The sequence below is a fragment of the Pezoporus occidentalis genome, unplaced genomic scaffold (assembly GCF_034315485.1).
Source record: "Pezoporus occidentalis ecotype Australia unplaced genomic scaffold, CSIRO_AGI_Poc_V1 ctg19, whole genome shotgun sequence".
NCBI classification, from domain to species: domain Eukaryota; kingdom Metazoa; phylum Chordata; class Aves; order Psittaciformes; family Psittacidae; genus Pezoporus; species Pezoporus occidentalis.
This window is the reverse complement of record NW_026913748.1, coordinates 6476463-6493427: the sequence shown is the minus strand read 5'-3', so window position 1 is coordinate 6493427 and position 16965 is coordinate 6476463. Positions and strand designations below refer to the sequence as shown.

The 16965-nt window shown below is 49.7% G+C and overlaps 1 protein-coding gene across 1 annotated transcript in view; it reads right to left on the bottom strand.

Annotated features, from left to right (window-relative positions):
* Positions 1-16965, bottom strand: part of B4GALNT3 (beta-1,4-N-acetyl-galactosaminyltransferase 3) — a 66960-nt gene that overhangs the window by 14416 nt on the left and 35579 nt on the right. The window contains exons 2-9 of the mRNA XM_062616579.1: positions 11457-11560; positions 10724-10801; positions 3652-3747; positions 3066-3156; positions 2106-2206; positions 1694-1761; positions 1064-1142; positions 565-631 (exon numbers count right to left, since the gene is read on the bottom strand). Coding sequence (XP_062472563.1) covers positions 565-631; positions 1064-1142; positions 1694-1761; positions 2106-2206; positions 3066-3156; positions 3652-3747; positions 10724-10801; positions 11457-11560 — 684 coding nt within the window. The remainder of the gene's footprint in view (positions 1-564; positions 632-1063; positions 1143-1693; positions 1762-2105; positions 2207-3065; positions 3157-3651; positions 3748-10723; positions 10802-11456; positions 11561-16965) is intronic.

The window sequence follows — 16965 nt, the reverse complement described above, 5'->3', positions numbered from 1 at the left end:
TAAGAAGGGTTTACAAAACAGAAGAGACTGTGCTTATGTGCTTGCTGCAATCCAGCAGCAACCTGAAGAGACCTGAGGCTGATATAGAAGAAAGCAGCAAACCCCATATCACTGGTGTATCCCATTGTGTCCAGCATCTAGAGTGAAATCTCCTAGAAGTGCTACAGCAGCCCCTTCTCCCCGATCATGTCCAGATGCCAACATATCACCACAGCTCCCATGTTCTGGGCCTTACATTCCCCTTAGCTCTCTGCAGGCACTCTCCATTCCATGTTACTTGCACATCTGGAAAAGTTGTCACCCTTGCAGACTCTCCTCGGTGCCCTTCCTCACTGCCTCTAGATTTCCCTGAAATAATCCCAATTACTTCCAATTTTCCTATATCTAATCATGAGTCACACTCTTGTTAAGACATCTCTCTCCTGACCTGTCTCTACTTCTTTCTTGTAATGATCTGTATGGATGGTATTTGCCTGGCTAGACTATGGCTCATGGTGAAACACTGTTGATATGTTTTGGAAGAATGGGGAGGTGCTCATGGAAACATGTGGTGAAGATACTTACTAGAAAAAAGGGAGAGATATTTGGAGTCAATGACTTTGAACTTCGCTTCTGGGTCATTCAGTCTCCACTGGAACAGAGAAACACATTAAAATGAAGTGCTTATGGAGTTAACCAAGCCTAAACAAAAGGAACAGGCACAAGATGTTTTTTCACCAGATGGGTTCACAGCTTCCTCTTTCTCCTTCCTATGACCGAGTTTACCTAGCAGCAAAAGACTGGCAATGAGCTGAGATCCCCCAGGACACATCCAAAGTAGGAAAGGACAAAGAGCTGCAGCAGAGACTGAACAGGGCAGAACTATCCTAAGCAAACAGAGGAAAAGGTCCTGACATGCAGCGAGGACTATCCCACGTAGAAGTAGGTAAGGGCTCTGGCAGGGATTAGATTAATTTCATGAAAAGAGGTGCTGGGGCCTGGGAAAGGAGGGACATGGTTACAAAAGTCATTCCCGAGCTCTGCAGAGACATGCATACAAGCACAGCCATTTGCACAGACTCACTGCTACTTCCACATGGTCTGTTCCTCTGTCATCCTGCTTGTGCAGCACCTCAAAATAGTACCTGCCTGCAGCTGACAACCTGTGAAGAACAACGTGTCTGTCACTGAGAGCATTATGGAACATTTCTTAGCTTGTCAGCACACAATGAGATGAGAACAACCACACCCCTGAAACAACCTATTCTCGGGGTGAGCAGAGTTAGGGCTGCCAAGAAAACCCAGATGCGGACAGTGGGATAGGGAGCTTCCCTTGAGCACTTGGAGTGCTCCAGCCCCTTCTCAGTTAAGTCTGAATAGCTCCATTTCAGTCTTGCCTGCTGGGTTTTGGCCTCTGGGAAACCTGGCCATTCCAAAGCAGGAAGCTTGAGATACAGTTCATATAGAGCAGTCTGGATCTGCTGGTGGCTGCCTCCTCCAGGGAAGAAAAATGCAGTGTTGCATTGCTGCAGTAAAGCAGCAAAGTAGCTGGCATAGGTGTGGATGTGTCACTTCAGCTTTGCCGATACCCCACAGTAATCCCATCCTCTATATTGCTAAATTCTTCAGAACAAGCCTGAGCTTCTTTTCCTTCTCCTTGTGATTTCCTGGCCACGTGCAGAGATGCTGAGAGCAAGGGGCTCTGCTCACTCACCTCACCATCTTTGACTGTTGGCTTTGAAATTTCCCAAACTCCCCTGGTGCAGTCCACTCCTTCCCTGTCTGTGAAGAGACAGAAAAAGCTATAGTTGAGTTTCTTCCTGCTATAATTACTGCACTAGGAGTGATGAAGAGGGAAAACTGAGCTATTCCTCCTGGGAAGTTGTCTGTGAGATTGGTAACCTAAGGACAGATTGAATCACGAACACAGAGCTCCCAATAGCACTGCCAACATGTAACTGCCTTAAGATATGTCGTGTCGTACCCATCTGGCATCTGTGGTAGTGTTGTCTGTAGTTGGGCAGGAAAAGAAACTTGAGTAGTCCAAGGCAGTAAGACAGGAGGGTCTCCATCCCCACAGAACCATTAAAGCCTTGATGGAAGAAGCCATGCAGCATGCACTGTACCTTGCCTACACTGGCCAGCAGCTGGAGACCAGAGGTCTTTTCATCTGGACTCAGCCAGAACTCAGCATTGTCATCCGCAGCAATGGCAAACTGAAACTCCCCTGTCAAGAGATGGAGGGAGTGAGTAGGGCTCTGGGATAAGAGCACAAAATGGATTCTGCTTCTCTAAAATGCTGTCTTTGCCCTTTTCCATTTTTCCCTTTTGATATTACCACCCCCATCCCTTTGAACCTCTCTGAATTCTCCAACTCTGCTGTGACTGAAAACAAAACTTTACTGGTGCAACTGGTTCACTATCCCTTCTGCACTGGCCTCACCTCCCATCTAACCTGGAAAACTAAGACATCCATTCAAAGTTTCCTGGACTCCTCTTTTGTTTCCAGAGCAAATTCTTGTGTGAGATGCTGTGTCTGGGTGGAGGAATGTGCATGTGGAGCCAAAGGGAGACAGAGGTGCATGAGTCCCACTGTTTTGGCTGGGGTTACAGGGGACCAGGAGATGCGGGTGAGTGCTAGGAGGCTGCTCTGGGCAGAAGCATGCAGCTGGGTGATACAAATGTCAGCTGCTGTCAGATGGTATTCATGCACCCAGGGAGCAGCAGGAACATCAATGATGTCACGTACAGCCTTGTGCATGCAAGGGAGAGGGAGAAAGCTCAGGGATTGCTTGTGCTCACGTACACACCATGGGGCTGTGCATCCGTGACAGCATTGTTTTTTGTCTACCACTTCCCATCTGTTTTCTTCTGTGCTTTTCCTTGCCACCCTACAGGGGAGGCAAATGTGTTTCCATCCATGCTAAGGCCACAGCCAGTCACGCACAGCTAGTCGCGTTGCCCATGTGAGGGACCTGGCTCTGGGCTTGCAGGAGTGAGGACACCAGTGGTTTAGTACCAGGAGGGGAGGGAGGGACAGCTGAGAAGAGACAAGAGCAGCAGCACAGCAGCCTCAGAGCCCTCACCATCGGTGAAAGGATGCAGATAGCCAAATATCCGGAGACCGTAGTTGGTCCATTTTGGGGACACAGCCAGCTTCTTCAGTATCGTTCGTGTCTGATGCAGAAGAAGAAAAAAATAATAAAGTTAATTAGATGTGACAGTAACAAAGAGGGACACAATAACCCTAGGACAGGTGGACAGGGGGAAGCATGAGGTTTGCACTGGGAGAAGGATGGGGCATGGAGTGTGAGAGAGGCAGCAGTAAAGAGCAGGCCAGATGAGAGACAATCTGGAGCAAGTGCTGCTGTGGAGGGGAGAGCTGCATGGGGGATGCTGGTGAGATGGTGGGGACGGGACATAGCAGATGCATGGGTAAAATGACCCTCCCCACGCAGCAGCAGAGTTGCCACCATTGAACCCTTGTCAAAGTTTCCCACTCCCACAGGAGGTCAAAGGAAGTGATGGAGAGGGAGGTGATGGATACTCAGGAGCACGAGGAGAGACAAGGTGATGGAGAGGGATAGGGACAGGATGTGAAGAGAGAAAGTGATGCAAGTGGGAAGCAAATCTGGGAAGCACTGGAACAGAGGGTGTCACAGTCTTACTCACATGGGGGAATAGGGGGAAGTGGAGGTTCTTCCTGAGCTGCTCAGTGGAGCTGCCGCACCAGTCCTCGAACACATGCAGATTAGCCTGGCCCTGGAACTGGGGGGCAGAAGTGAGGCACTGTGAACTGCTGTATCCATCCCCTGTATCCCTCCCCCTGTTCTGCCAACCTCATCCACAACCCTCAGCACTGGAGTGCTTGTAAGAGTGAAGGAAGATGCCGCTGCTGCAGCAGGCTGGTCTGCAGGAGACATGGGATCAGGCCTCTGATTCTCATCTCCTGAAGGTTTGGGGTTGGCACAGGTGACAGTCTGGATAGCAGCAGGGAACTGTGATAATGCTTAGGATGTCTCTGTTAAATGGCTGCCATTCACTCCAGTTTGCTCCACCAAAGAGGTGTTAAACCTGAGGGCTGTGCTCTGAGGCCATGGTGTGGGACAGCCCTAAGGGGGCAATAGTCCCCCATGATCCACCAAAGAGAGTGTAGGATCTTATGTTCTCCAAGAAGGTGTTTTGGCCTCTCTCACCATTTCAGGGCTATTTTCCTGACCCAAGGAAGAAGGGACACCCTAAGGACGGTAGATGGCCGATCACCCTCTCAAAACTTGTCAGGAAGGTAAAGCTCATGGAGGATGGTAGGACAGGGAGACTGAATCTCAGCAGGGTGGGAGCAGCAGCACAGGTGGGTCAGTGGGCAGCATGGCCTCCATGTGCTCACAGAGACACAGAAATAATGGGTGAAATGGGGGTCCGCCTCCTGGACAGTGTAGGAGGGTGTGCAGTGTGGGTATGAGTGGCTGTCCCTGCTACCCAGCTGACCCCACCAGGAGGGGCTGTTACTGCCCCATGGAGACCTGGAGCACAGCTTGGGAGCAGCTTGCTGGCTGCTGTGGGGCTTCAGCAATATACTCCTCAATGGACAGACTTTGTCAGAGGCATTCAGAAGGGAGGAGCTGGCTGCCCCCCAGCAAAGTCCAAGCTCTCTGCCTACAGTCAGTACAGGGATCCTCCTCACAGGAGCAGCATCCAACAGTGGAAAATAAACAAGCTGGAGACTCTAGAAGCTACCTTAGATGGCAAAATGCTGAAGAAAGGAATAGGTTGCTTTGGGACTGGGGAGGTTTGTCCGTGTCTGCCTTGCCTATATAAGGGCTGTGTGAGCAGTGCCGGGGAAACTGCCTGAACAGCACCCAGATGTCTACAGATGGCAGCAAATTCTTAGTTTTGGCTGGGGAGTCTCTCCGGGGCTTAGGCAGCACGGTGGGGGAGGACCCAGCTCCTCGGTGTGCTCCTGACAGAGAAACCACTTCACTGAATTATGTCTCCCAGGGCAGAGGGTTGGGGTTTCATTCTGTAATGAACCGTGGCTTGAAGGAAAGACTCAGAGCAGGCTTGGCCTGGCACCAGCTTATGCAGTAATGCTCCCTGCGAGCTGTGGGCTTTAGTCATGCACGTGAAAACTCTATGTGCCAGGCAAAACACATTCACAACCACTGCTGTTCTTGAGCGGTCTCTCGTCAGCCCTCTCTCATTGGTGTCTGCACTGCCAGGGCTTAAGTGATGCCTGCAAGCCTGTGGCGTCCCCCACTACTATCTCCTTTCCTCCTCTGCTGACATCCCCCTCAGCCTGGATTCTGCCCGTCAGGCAAGAGAAAAAGCAGTGAGACAAAGTGGATGCAATTCCCCAGAGTGATGCTGCACAAAATCACAGAGGGCTCAGGGCGATGGATGCAGCCAAGAGAAACCTGGGACTCTGCAGGGATTTGCGATACAAATAAATCACTGCAAATGTGACAGACACTCAATTGGAACATAATTGCTGTGCAGTCCCATGTCCCTTGGCCAAATCCAGGTTCACACCCAAGGATCTTACACTACCTTTCTCAGCCAAATCAAATAATGACAATTGCTGTTTCTTGTGGAGCATGAAGTGAGGTGAACAAGCTGAGCTCCCACAAGAAGTCACTGCCAGAAACTGAGTCTTACAGCAGTCTGCTGCTATCCACAAGTCATGCTGTTTTTTCTTCTTAAGAGAACTGTCTGCACACTGCAGATAACAGGATCAGAACTCTACCAACTGTGGCACAACACTCCCACACTGTGGAGAGGCTGGCACTGCAGTGCTAAAGACAGACCCAGGGCATGCTCCTGAGGCTAAGGACTGCAATGGAGCTGGGCTGGCTTTGGCAAGGGGCAGTCCAAATGTCAAAATTTGTATGAGGGAAGTCCCAAAAGAGTGGCTAGACTTGCTCAAATATTTACAAGGGAAACTTGGACCAGTCCCATTCTAATACAATACTTGACTGCAAAGTTTGGCAGCTACTAAAAAATAAGGCAACTTATTGTTGCCAACTGTACCAGGTACTCCATCAGTGGTGTAAAAGATGGTCCCTAAGACTGTTAGCCCAAAACTTCTGTCTCCAAGGTCTTTACAAAGCGACCTAAGAGGAGATTCTAATAAGATAGTTTTGCTTTCCTGCACTCAAGCTACTAGAAATAATTAACATAAATAGCAAGCATTTCTTGCATGCAGTTTCAGAATCTTTTCTAAAGCCACAGATTTCCTCCTGAGCTACAGCAGCCTAACTTACTCTCTGCTTCCTCTGAAAGGGAAAAGGAGAACGTTACTGACAGATAAGTGTTGGCTGCCCAAAGCGCTGCTTTGGGACTGAAAACTGAGCTCAGCTTTAATTTTAGGCCCCCACAAGTCATCAGTGCAGCAGCTGTTTTGAAACCCTATCACCTCTGTCCCTCCAACTCAACTCATGGCTGCCCACTGCAGGCAGCCGGGAAATTCCTCCGTTTGCTATTTGGGTCTCCTGTGGAACGTGCAGTAAAAATCTCCTGCTTCTGCAGATTGCAGTAATAGATAAATGGCACCATCATTCCCAGTTCACGCACACAGCTCCTGAGAAATGCCAATGAACCTTCTAAAACATGACTACTGATTTTGACTTACCAGCTTGGAACAACCTGGCCCTGGCTTTCAAAGGGCTGGAAATTCAGGACGTGGTAAGCAACAAATGAAGTTCTCCACCTCCCCTTAAAAATGTCTGCTTTGAAAATTTTGGATAGACTGATTGGACCAGAAGCAGGAATAGAAGCCAAGAGTCTGGATGTTCAGTGGGAGCTGGTACTACGTGGTCTGTGCATTCCCATTTCAAGGGCTCCTCGTGCCCTTGGCTCCATCCCTGTCCCAACCCCACCTCCCAGTTGCTTATCTCCACACTGCTGAAATAGCAGCACTGCAAGAACCCAGCTTGGATCCAAAATGGGCACAGGTCACACACCAAGGGCACTGTCAGCACAGCACGAGTACAGCCAGGAGCACGCACACAGAACTGTTCTTCCCTAGGAGGCCTGGGCACGCTGATACCCTCCTGAGCACAGACCATGGACACACAGTGACAGGGCTGCCCGAGGGAAGGGAGAGTTGAACTTCAACAAGTGCAGGGAGGTGGGAGCTGGGACAGGCCCTTACTTTGGTGCTGATGCAGCAGCCTCCATGAATTTGGGAGTGCAGCCGTGCTCTGAGCCCTACTGCCAACCCTTCCTGCAGAGCATGGTGAATTAACACCCCCTGCAGCCCTGGCTTTGTATTAAGAGACTTTGGAATTTCTGCTTCCTTCTAGCAAGGAATTTTACATTATCAGCCCCTCCTAAGGAAACGGACCGTAAAGAAGGATCAGGCACGCAGAAGAATGCAAACATCTCTTCTTACCCCAAACCCTATCATGTCAAAACCATCCAGGGAAGTGGCACCACACAGCCAGCCCCTCCTGGTGAGCAAGGACCGGGACAAGCAGCAAGCTGGAAGGATTGCAATCAGTGGACGCACTACCTGGTGCTTTGGCGTCACGGAGACAAATCATCTGCATAGCTGTGAGCAGCCCAGGGAATGCACAGCGCCGGGGATGATAAACAGGGCACAGAGAGGGCCTGAGCCAGGGAAGAAAGGCGACATTGTGCTGCCAACTGGAAACTCCGGAGCTCATAAGACTCTTCTGTCTCTGCAGAGCGACTGCAGCCCCTCCTCCTGCTGCCCCAGCTCCCCTGACTGGCTGACATTCAGCAGCCAGCAGCTGGGCTTCATTCGCTGCAAGCTCTGCCGCGCCGGGCACTTGTGGGAATCCATCAAGACAAACTAGTGACAAAGTGCCCCTGCCCCACTGAGCCCTGATGGGAGCAAGCCGGGAGGGAAGGGACACGGGCAGGGACAAAGCCAGCAGCAACAGCTTTGTCTTTTAGTCCTCTTAGGAAAGGAGGCTTCCTCTTAGGGAAGGTCTGGTAGCAGAAGGATGCCCTACCACAACACTCCGATTCTGTGCAGCACCTATGCACCTGTACAGACATTGCCTTCAAAGGGCTGTGCTCCTGGACTTCCCTTACACCTTCCAGTGAGAAGGAAGTCCTGAGGCTGTGCAGACATGAAGAGAAGTGGACATTTTAAATGCACGTCAGCGCTGCCTGGACCTTTCACCTCTCAGAAATGAATAGAGGCTTTTGCAGAGGTAAATGAGAATGACTGGGCTAATCAAGCACATATGTGAAAGTCCTCACCCCCACACCTATGGCAGTGCCAAATAGTGATGCTCATGGCCCCAGCGTGCAAGTTTACAGCAGGCACCTTTCTGAACTAATGGAACAAAGTTCCCCATGTCTCTCTAGCCTGAGGAGGCATTGGGTGACACTGGGAGCTGGACGGCTTTGCTCTAAAAGGGACAGTGAGGGTCAAGATCATGTGTATGGGCACCTGGATGAACTCAGGAGTGAGGCTGAACCCCACTGTCCCACCATAGACAAGGTATAAGTTCATTAGGGGTTTCCTAAGCACACTTTCCCATCACATTATCCCAGGCTGAAGACTTAAAGTGTTGATTTAATCTCCTCAAACTGAATGAGGAGAATTGAAACCTGTTCCTCTTTGGCTGTGCTGGCTGCCAACTCACCCTGCAACCCTGTTAATTATTTACGTGTCAAGAATATACCTCTTCATTCAAACAAAGCCCGGCTCCCTGACCTGTGGGAGGCAACCTGCTGCCCTCACCCCAGGAGTCAGGCTGCAATTGAGTTCTTAGAGATGCTGCTGGGAGAGCACAATAGGATCACAGACCCTTGGCTAATTAATTTGGGCAGAGTTACAGAAAAACTTAATCCCCGGGACAGGAGTAATTTCAGCCAGCGGTTAAGAGGACAGCAAGCGGCTCTGTGCAGGGCTGTGTCTGTAGATCGCTCTCCATCTCCTGCAGCTGGTGCTGGTAAACTGCTGGCCTCTGTTTGCAGTCAGGGTGGCTTACAGAGATAAAGCGAAAACTGGTGAAGGAGGTGAATGCTTCACAGGAGCAGTGTTAGAGGGAAGGACCAATGGGGGAGAATGGCAGGATGTGTGTGGGGCACAGCCACACAAACCAGCTCCCCAGACTGGTGTCTGGAATGCTCTGGAGCTCAAAGTTTTCTTATGAAGCATCTGCTGCGCACTATCTGACACAGGGCATGGGGGGACTTGGGCACCCACAAACTCCCAACAGCCGTCTGAAGCAGCAGCCCTGCTACCTGGCAGATTGCTCCTCCCCAACAGGGAGCAGTGCAGGACAAGGCAGGAGACACGCAGCACCTCTCCAGAACTGGGGCCATCCCGCACGGCACACCTCAAGTCCTACCCCTTCCCTTTGACCAGAACACCTCTCTGCTTGCTCCACCCTTGGCAGCAGCACACCAGGGTGGTAGGTTTGCAGGCTGGTGGGTGCCCTGCCCAGTGCCATGGCATGCAAGGGCATGAGGCTGCCTCACCAGCAAAGCAGAGGGGTTTGCACGTCAGCCCTGTGCTAAGCACATACCTTCACCCAAGCCACATTGCATACCATGCCAGCTGCATTTCCAACCACACTGCACACCACAGCCAGCAGGTTTCAAGACTAATGTGCTCTTGTGAAATCACCAGGTAGGGAGGGGATCAGAGACATTGAGCAAAGCCTCATAGTGGCTGGTGGATGCCACGCAGAGCCTGTATCACCCAGTGCTGTGGGAGAGGGGAGCATTTAATGCTCCATGTCATTCCCGTGCATAGCAGCAGTCCTGCCCCTGATGTCCCACAGGCTCTTTGCCAACAACAACTGCTCATCTGCCTGCAAGGCCAGAGGAAGCCCCCAGGCTCCAGGTGGGACCAGCATTCACTCGCCAGAGTCAATGCAGCAGAACAGATCAATGGTCTGGTCTGGTTCTGGGCACTGGAGGGTGACTGGCGCTGGCTGCTTACAGGAAGGCTTAAGCTTATGCTGCAGGGACCTAAACTGCTCAGCACGATGGCTGGAAGGCAGTGCTTTCTCTCTACGGGCCAGCAATCATCTTGATCATCTAGTGCCCTAAGCCCAGGGACAGCAGCCTGCTCCGGCCCCCGGGGAGCCACAGAGGCCCTTCTAACTTGTGCGGGTCTCTAATCACCTTGAGGAATTTAGTGAACTGACTCCATCAGCTAAATGCCCCCTGGCTGGTGTCCCTCTCATTTTAAGCAGGCTGCATTGCTCCCTTATCCCAAGAGGAATGATGAGATAAGGGAACAGGGGAGGAAAGAATAAATGAGGCATGAAGGAAACAAAGGGAATGTTTACACCAGTCTTCAAGGGTCACCAAAGAAGGTCTCTGTTTATCAGAAGTGTCACTGAAGTGGAGAAATCTCTACCTATGACACACAGGGATTGGATAGCAAGCAAATGCCAGCGCAAGAGCAGAGTGTGACACTTCTGCATGCCACAGTCATGTATTTGCTTGTTGAATGCTTGGCCCTACCCACTCCCAGCCCTGAACAAACTTCACCTTTCAGGAAGGTAGCGGGCTGCCTGCTCTCAGGGAATGGTGGGTGGGTCCTCGGTGCCTTGGAGGCTGGAGGAGGCACCAAATTATCAGGAATCTGGACACTCCTGTCTTTCCAGATGATTACTCAGGTCTGTAAGTGTTATTAAGCCAGGAAGGGGTGATAGGGAGTGGGCTTCTAGTGAAGCAAATGACCTGTCTTCTCTTGCTGCACAGGTCTCTAGCTACAGCTCCCTCATACAAAACACTGGAGAAAGGCACCCACCTCTGGCATCCACAGGACAGGGTTGTTCACACCTGCATAACTTGATTTATTCCTCCCACCTCTTTGCAGCTCTAGTTTCTGAAATACAAGCAGAGAAAAATCAAAATAACCTGATAAACGACCCAGCACTGACACCTACACAAGAGGGCTCAAGAACTTGTGAATAAAAGGCAAGTTCCCAAGTTCCCTTTCCAAAGGACTGACCAGCTATTATGGCCACAATGGGGTGAAAATGCTCCCTGGCTTTTTTGACAGCAAATTTCCATGGTGAGCTATTGAGGGGAAAGGATACTAGCACTTGATAACTGTTTGCTAGCACAGAATTAAAACTTGTGCCATTCTCCTTTTTTCTTCTCTCTTCCCATCCTTGCTTCAAAATAGCCCAAGCAATAGTTCTTCCAACACTTAATTCAGGCAACAGTACCGAGATGTGCTTCACTAAAGAGCTACAAACTCTCCTGACCTTCCATTTCTGCTTCCATCTTGCTTAGTGCAATCTTCCTGTGCCACATACTGAGCCAGCTGCAGCCCACTGCTGCAGCTTAGTACATCTAAAATAACTTAATTGACTACAGTGGAGTCATTGTATGTTCGCACTGCTGTGAGTCAGCTCAGATTTTGCCCTGTGGCATGCTCTCTTTCCTGCGTGAAAGAAGAGCTGTCTCTTAGAGCCAGCAGCAGAAAGGAAGGTCTGCCCTTCTAAATGCTTGGAATACATCCCAAGCCTTCTCACCTGCTGTCCTGGCTTCTGCGGAGAGTAAACCTGAGCACTTGGGTCTCCACCTGGGACACTGGTGTCTGCCAGAGCCTTAGCCAGCTCCCTCCAGCTTTCGTATCCTGTGCGGAGGAAACAGAAAGAGATGTCAGAGTAGAGGCTAAAAAAAGAAGCTGCAGCAGTTAGCAGAACAAACTGGTGCTTTACAAGGCTGAGAGACCACTGACACTCTGCAATGGTCCAGTGGAGACCAGAAGCTGTTTACGTTACTTGGAGTTGTCAGACTGACATAGACAGAAACTGCCTCTGTCTTCCCAAAAAGCACTTCCCTCCTTCTTACTAATTTGTTCTATTAAAGATTTATCACAGTTCTAAAACACATGTCAGAGATTTCATTAATCACCACAGGACTGGGAACCTCTTTGTAGATCCCTCAGATAATCCCACTGGTCAAGCTAAAAACATCCAACTTCTTTAACCAGCAATCCCAAAGAAAAATAACCAGACTACTAATCAGTTTAAACATCAAAATAAAATTATTCCGAATATGCACCTATTTGCACAATAAAAGCTTTCAATCTTCTTTTCTTAAAGGAAATGATGGCAAAGTATGCACCTGATGGGACATTCAGCTGTAATGCCTAAAATAGTAGCAGTGATGCAGTTAAGGTCATCACTATTTAAGTGAAGTCAGCTTCCAGGTCCAAAACAACTTCATTTGATGCTCCCACCACTCCCAGTCTGCTCGATCCAGGAGCTAGGTCAATTCTGGTTTTCTTCTACAACTCCGTTGGCCTCCCGTGCTCAAGAGGGACAAAGACGAGCAGATGCAGCATAACTCTGTAGCTCTCCCTAACTGCCGTCCATATCACTAACAAGACGGTGCTGGTGAGCAGAGCTCACGCCTCTCAGCAGTGTTACGGTGGCTCTCACTATGCAGTTTTCAATCTGCTAAACATTTTGGCACTGAGTGAGCAATGAACCAACCTGCCAGCAGCTCAGCACTCTGCCCACACAGCACGATAGCTTAATTGTGAAAAGCACAAGTGCCAAAACCTCCACAAGCACTTGGTTCATGCAGGCTGGTGGCAGACCAGCTCAATACCCACACACTAGGGAGCAGAGACAGGCTTTCTGCCCATTTTCCTTAAAAATGGAAATCATCCCTAAAGCTCTAGGAGGTCCAGAGAAATTGGCTGCCTTGGTATATAAAGGGAACCATCCTGCCAGCTTCAAGTGAGCATTGAGACAAATGGTCTCAGCCCTCCTTACTGCTCCTGCAGCTAGAAGTGCTGGGCACATGGTCTGAGGAGGCAGCACAGTCCACTGCTGGGGAAACCTCGACTGTTTTGGAGGCAGCATGCCCATTTTCACCCTGCCCACTCAACCCAGCAGTAAGATATGGACCTGTTGGAGACAATTCGGAGGAGGGCCCCCAAAAATAAACAGAGGGCTTAAGCATGTCTCCCATGAGGAAAGGCTGAAAGTTGGAGTTGTTCAGCCTAGAGAAGAGACAACTCTGTGGAGACCTTATTGTGGCCCTTCAGTACTTAAAAAGAGCCTTTAAGAAATATGGGAAGACTTTTTAGCAGGGGCTGTTGTGACAGGATGAGTGGTGATGGTTTTATACTAAAAGAGGGGAGATTCAGGCTGGATGTGAGGAAAAAGATCTTTATAATGAGGGTGGTAAAATACTGGCACAGGTTGCCCAGAGAGATGGTGGATGTTCCATCCCTGGAGACACTCAAGGCCAGGATGGATGTGGTTCTGAGCAACCTGATCTAGTTGAAGATGTCCCTGCTTATTGCAGTGGGGTTGAACTAGATGACCTTGAAGGCCCCTTCCAGCCCAAACTATCCTATGATTCTATTCTATGGGAGATTCACTGTGGCTTAAGAAGAAACATGCTCCATCAGTTTACTTTGGAGGGCATTTACAAGGCACATGACATAGATCAGCTCCAAACCATCTCTGAGCTATGCAGAGGCCCAGGCAAACCCAAACCAATCCCAGGAACTAGAATTCACAAACGACCCTTTGACCAACCACTCTCTCTGTCTGTGCTAAGCTCTTGGCCTGCTATTGCACCTACAAACAGGGTTGCAAAACGCTGCCTCTACTCGCTCCTGAACCTCGTTCTGTGGGGTCTGGCACAGGTGAGCAGAAAGCACAGATGTTGAAGCTGTCTCCTATGATGTGGAGAAAAAAGGGACAATAAATGGAAAGAAAATGAAAGAAATGTGGAAAATGTGAAAGTAGATAGTCAGAGATACAACTGAGACCTAGAGGCAACTATGCTGTCCTGCTTTCCTGATATGAGTGTTGGCTTAGATATATGGGATTCAATTCAGACCCTGTTAGATGCTGAACGACCACACATTTATGGTCTAGTTCTTCCCAATCTCAGATTCTGATAGGAAACTATGAGTTTAAATCTATGGCTAAAAACCTCAACATCAATATTTATCTTCTGCAGAAGACTGAAAAAGTCTGACACCCTGGGTGAGTAACGAAGCAGGAACCACTATTTGTATGTCCTGAAGCTGGACACACAGACCCACTTGCAATGGGGCTGAAACAGACTTTGAAGTTTGCATGAAATTCAGCACTCACTGCTTCATTGACTCATTGTACTAGTTGGAGATGGAAGCACACTCTTTTTTTAGAGGAGAGAGACCCAGAAGAGTGTGACTGGCTAAATAAGAGAGAAACCAAGCACAAATTCAGCATGGGTGGAGAATGGATTAAGAGCAGCCCTGAAGAGACCTGGCGGTGTTAGTTGACACGAAGCTCAACATGACCCATCACTGTGCACCTGCAGCCAAAATGCCAACCTTATGCTGGACTGCATCAAAAGTAGCTTGGCCAGCGGGTCAAGGGAGGGGGTTTCCCCCTTCTACCCCACTCTCGTGGCACCCAACCTGCAGTTCTGCATTCAGCTCTGGCGCCCCCAAGAGGGACATGGACCTGCTCAAGTGAATCCAGAAGAGCGACACAAAGATGATCAGAAGGCTGGAGCACCTCTCCTATGAAGACAGGCTGAGAGAGCTGGGATTGTTCATCCTGGAGGAAAGGTGGCTCTGGAGAGACTTTAAAGCAGCTTCTAGTACGTAAGGCGGGGGGGGCTACAAGAAAACTGGAGAGGAGCTTTTAACAAGGGCATGTACTGGCAGGATAAGTGGGAATGGCTTTAAATATAGGAGGGTAGATTTAGATATTACATCAAGAAGTTCTTCACTATGAGGGTGGTGAGGCACTGGCACAGGTTGCCCAGGGAAGCTGTGGCTGCCCTGTCCCTGGCAGTGTTCAAGGCCAGGCTGGATGGGCTTCGAGCAACCTAGTCTAGTGGAAGGTGTCCCTGCCCATGGCAGGGAGGTTGGAACTGGATGAGCTTTAAGGTCCCTTCCAACCCAAACCAGTCTATGGTTCTATGCAAATAAAAAAACAGCAACAAAAGTCAGTTCATTCTTGGGATGCACTGAGAAAGGACACCAAGAGAAGCAGGTTTTTCTTCTTTGTGCAAAGGTTATTTGATTTCATTGTTAAACTCAGGACTTTGCTGCTCTGTGGAACAAGTTCAGGACAAAGCATCAGGAACCTGCCTCTCCTGGGAAGAGGATGCTGGCCACCAGAGCCAGGCGCTCCGACTGCTCCACTGCGGTGACCCCCAGGCTCGTTGGCGCTTTGGTTCCTGTGCATGGCTGGCACTGAGCCCGCCTCACAGCAAACACAGAGGCCCAGCTGCACACAAGTGCCAATGGCTGACATTTGTCTGACCCTTGGAAAAGAGAAGAAAGGGGGGCAATTCTCTGCGTTGTACAAATATTTACCTAACACATACATCAGCCAAACAGAGAGGAGACAAAAGAGTGGGGAATTAATCTGGAGGTAGAGATTTCCTTACCGGGTAATTTGTACTTTGGCAAGCTAATTTTCCAGCATGGTAGGAAAGACTTTTCAAAAAGTAATAGGATAAACACTCCCCTCAGAGAAAGCTCTTGGTGCTCCAGTTCCTTCTCAAAAGATTGGCTTTTCCATGGGGATTTCCATGGGGCAACCCTGGAGGAGGACCTGGCTTTGCCCATGCTTTCCTTGCTAGGAGAAGAGAGGGTGTAATAGAAGAGACATATCTCCTCCAGCTTCCTACAGCCAGAATACTTCTTGAGGCCAACTTCTGACCAAGGTTTTCCCCATCACAGGCCACAGGATTCAAAACATCGCCTTGTAGGTAGGGGGCAGAAGGGCAGACATATTCATGTCAATGACAGTGGGTTTGCACAGAGGGCACTCAAACTACTTTTTCTATCCTCAAGCCAACCTCTAGGACATTTTCCCTATGTTTAAAACCAGACACTTGGCCAACCCCCCTTCTACAAGCAGAGATCCACCTTTCTTTCTACTTATATGCACTGGTGGTCCAAGGTTCAAGCCTCTTGGAGATCAGCTATTGCCCAGAAACATGAAGATAGTGGTTCTTCAGAGCAAAGTAGTCCTTTTTCTCCCTGTTCCCATCAGGCAGGCTGGCAGCTGCCTGCTGGGGACCCAAATCATAGAATCATAGAATAGTTAGGGTTGGAAAGGACCTTAAGATCATCTAGTTCCAACCCCCTGCCATGGGCAGGGACACCTCACACTAAACCATGTCACCCAAGGCTCTGTCCAACCTGGCCTTGAACGCCGCCAGGGATGGAGCATTCACAACTTCCCTGGGCAATCCATTCCGGTGCCTCACCACCCTCACAGTACAGAATTTCCTCCTTATATCCAATCTAAACTTCCCCTGATCAAGTTTTAACCTGTTACCCTTTGTCCTACCACTGCAGTTCCTAATGAAGAGTCCCTCCCCAGCATCCTCATAGGCCCTCTAATGCCCACCGGGGCTAAGCCTCAGCTGCCCCTCTGGATTTGAGATGGGCAGCCCTCAGGGCTTGATTTTGCTTCGGAGAATAGAGGCAGATGGACACAAAGAAAAGGAAAAGAGGCTGATGAGGAGGCTGAGACAGATCTGCATCTTACAGCAGAAACACCTACAAAAGGCAGCCGGTCTGGAGCCAGTTGCCTGCAGAGCCAGTGAACCAACTGTTAAGGGACAGAAAAGCTGTAACAAGAGAAAATATGATGAAGATGTTTCTTGCCTTGGGTCCTTTCAGGGCCCGGGGCCATGTCTGCCTCTTCTCAGCTATGCTTTTTACTGCTCTCAGGTTAAAAGTAAAGGAAGCTGCAGGAACAGCAAGTGGAGATAGGGAATCTCATCCAGCAGTTATGGCTCTGCCAGAGCAATGTACTTGAAGCCTGGCTCAAGGGAACAAAAATTAATAAAGAATTAGTAAAGCAGAAAGCCACAGCCAGAGATAACAGATAGTGGCAGAACCAGGGGAGCTATCTGGCCTTGGGGCAGGAGTGTGACCAGAGCTGCTGTCTGTTCAGAGATTAGATCCATCAAGCCACTGTCATGCCCCTGGTCCCAAGCAGGAGTCAACATTTCAATTAGCCTGTGACGGTACCTGGCAATCGTGAAAGGAGGAAA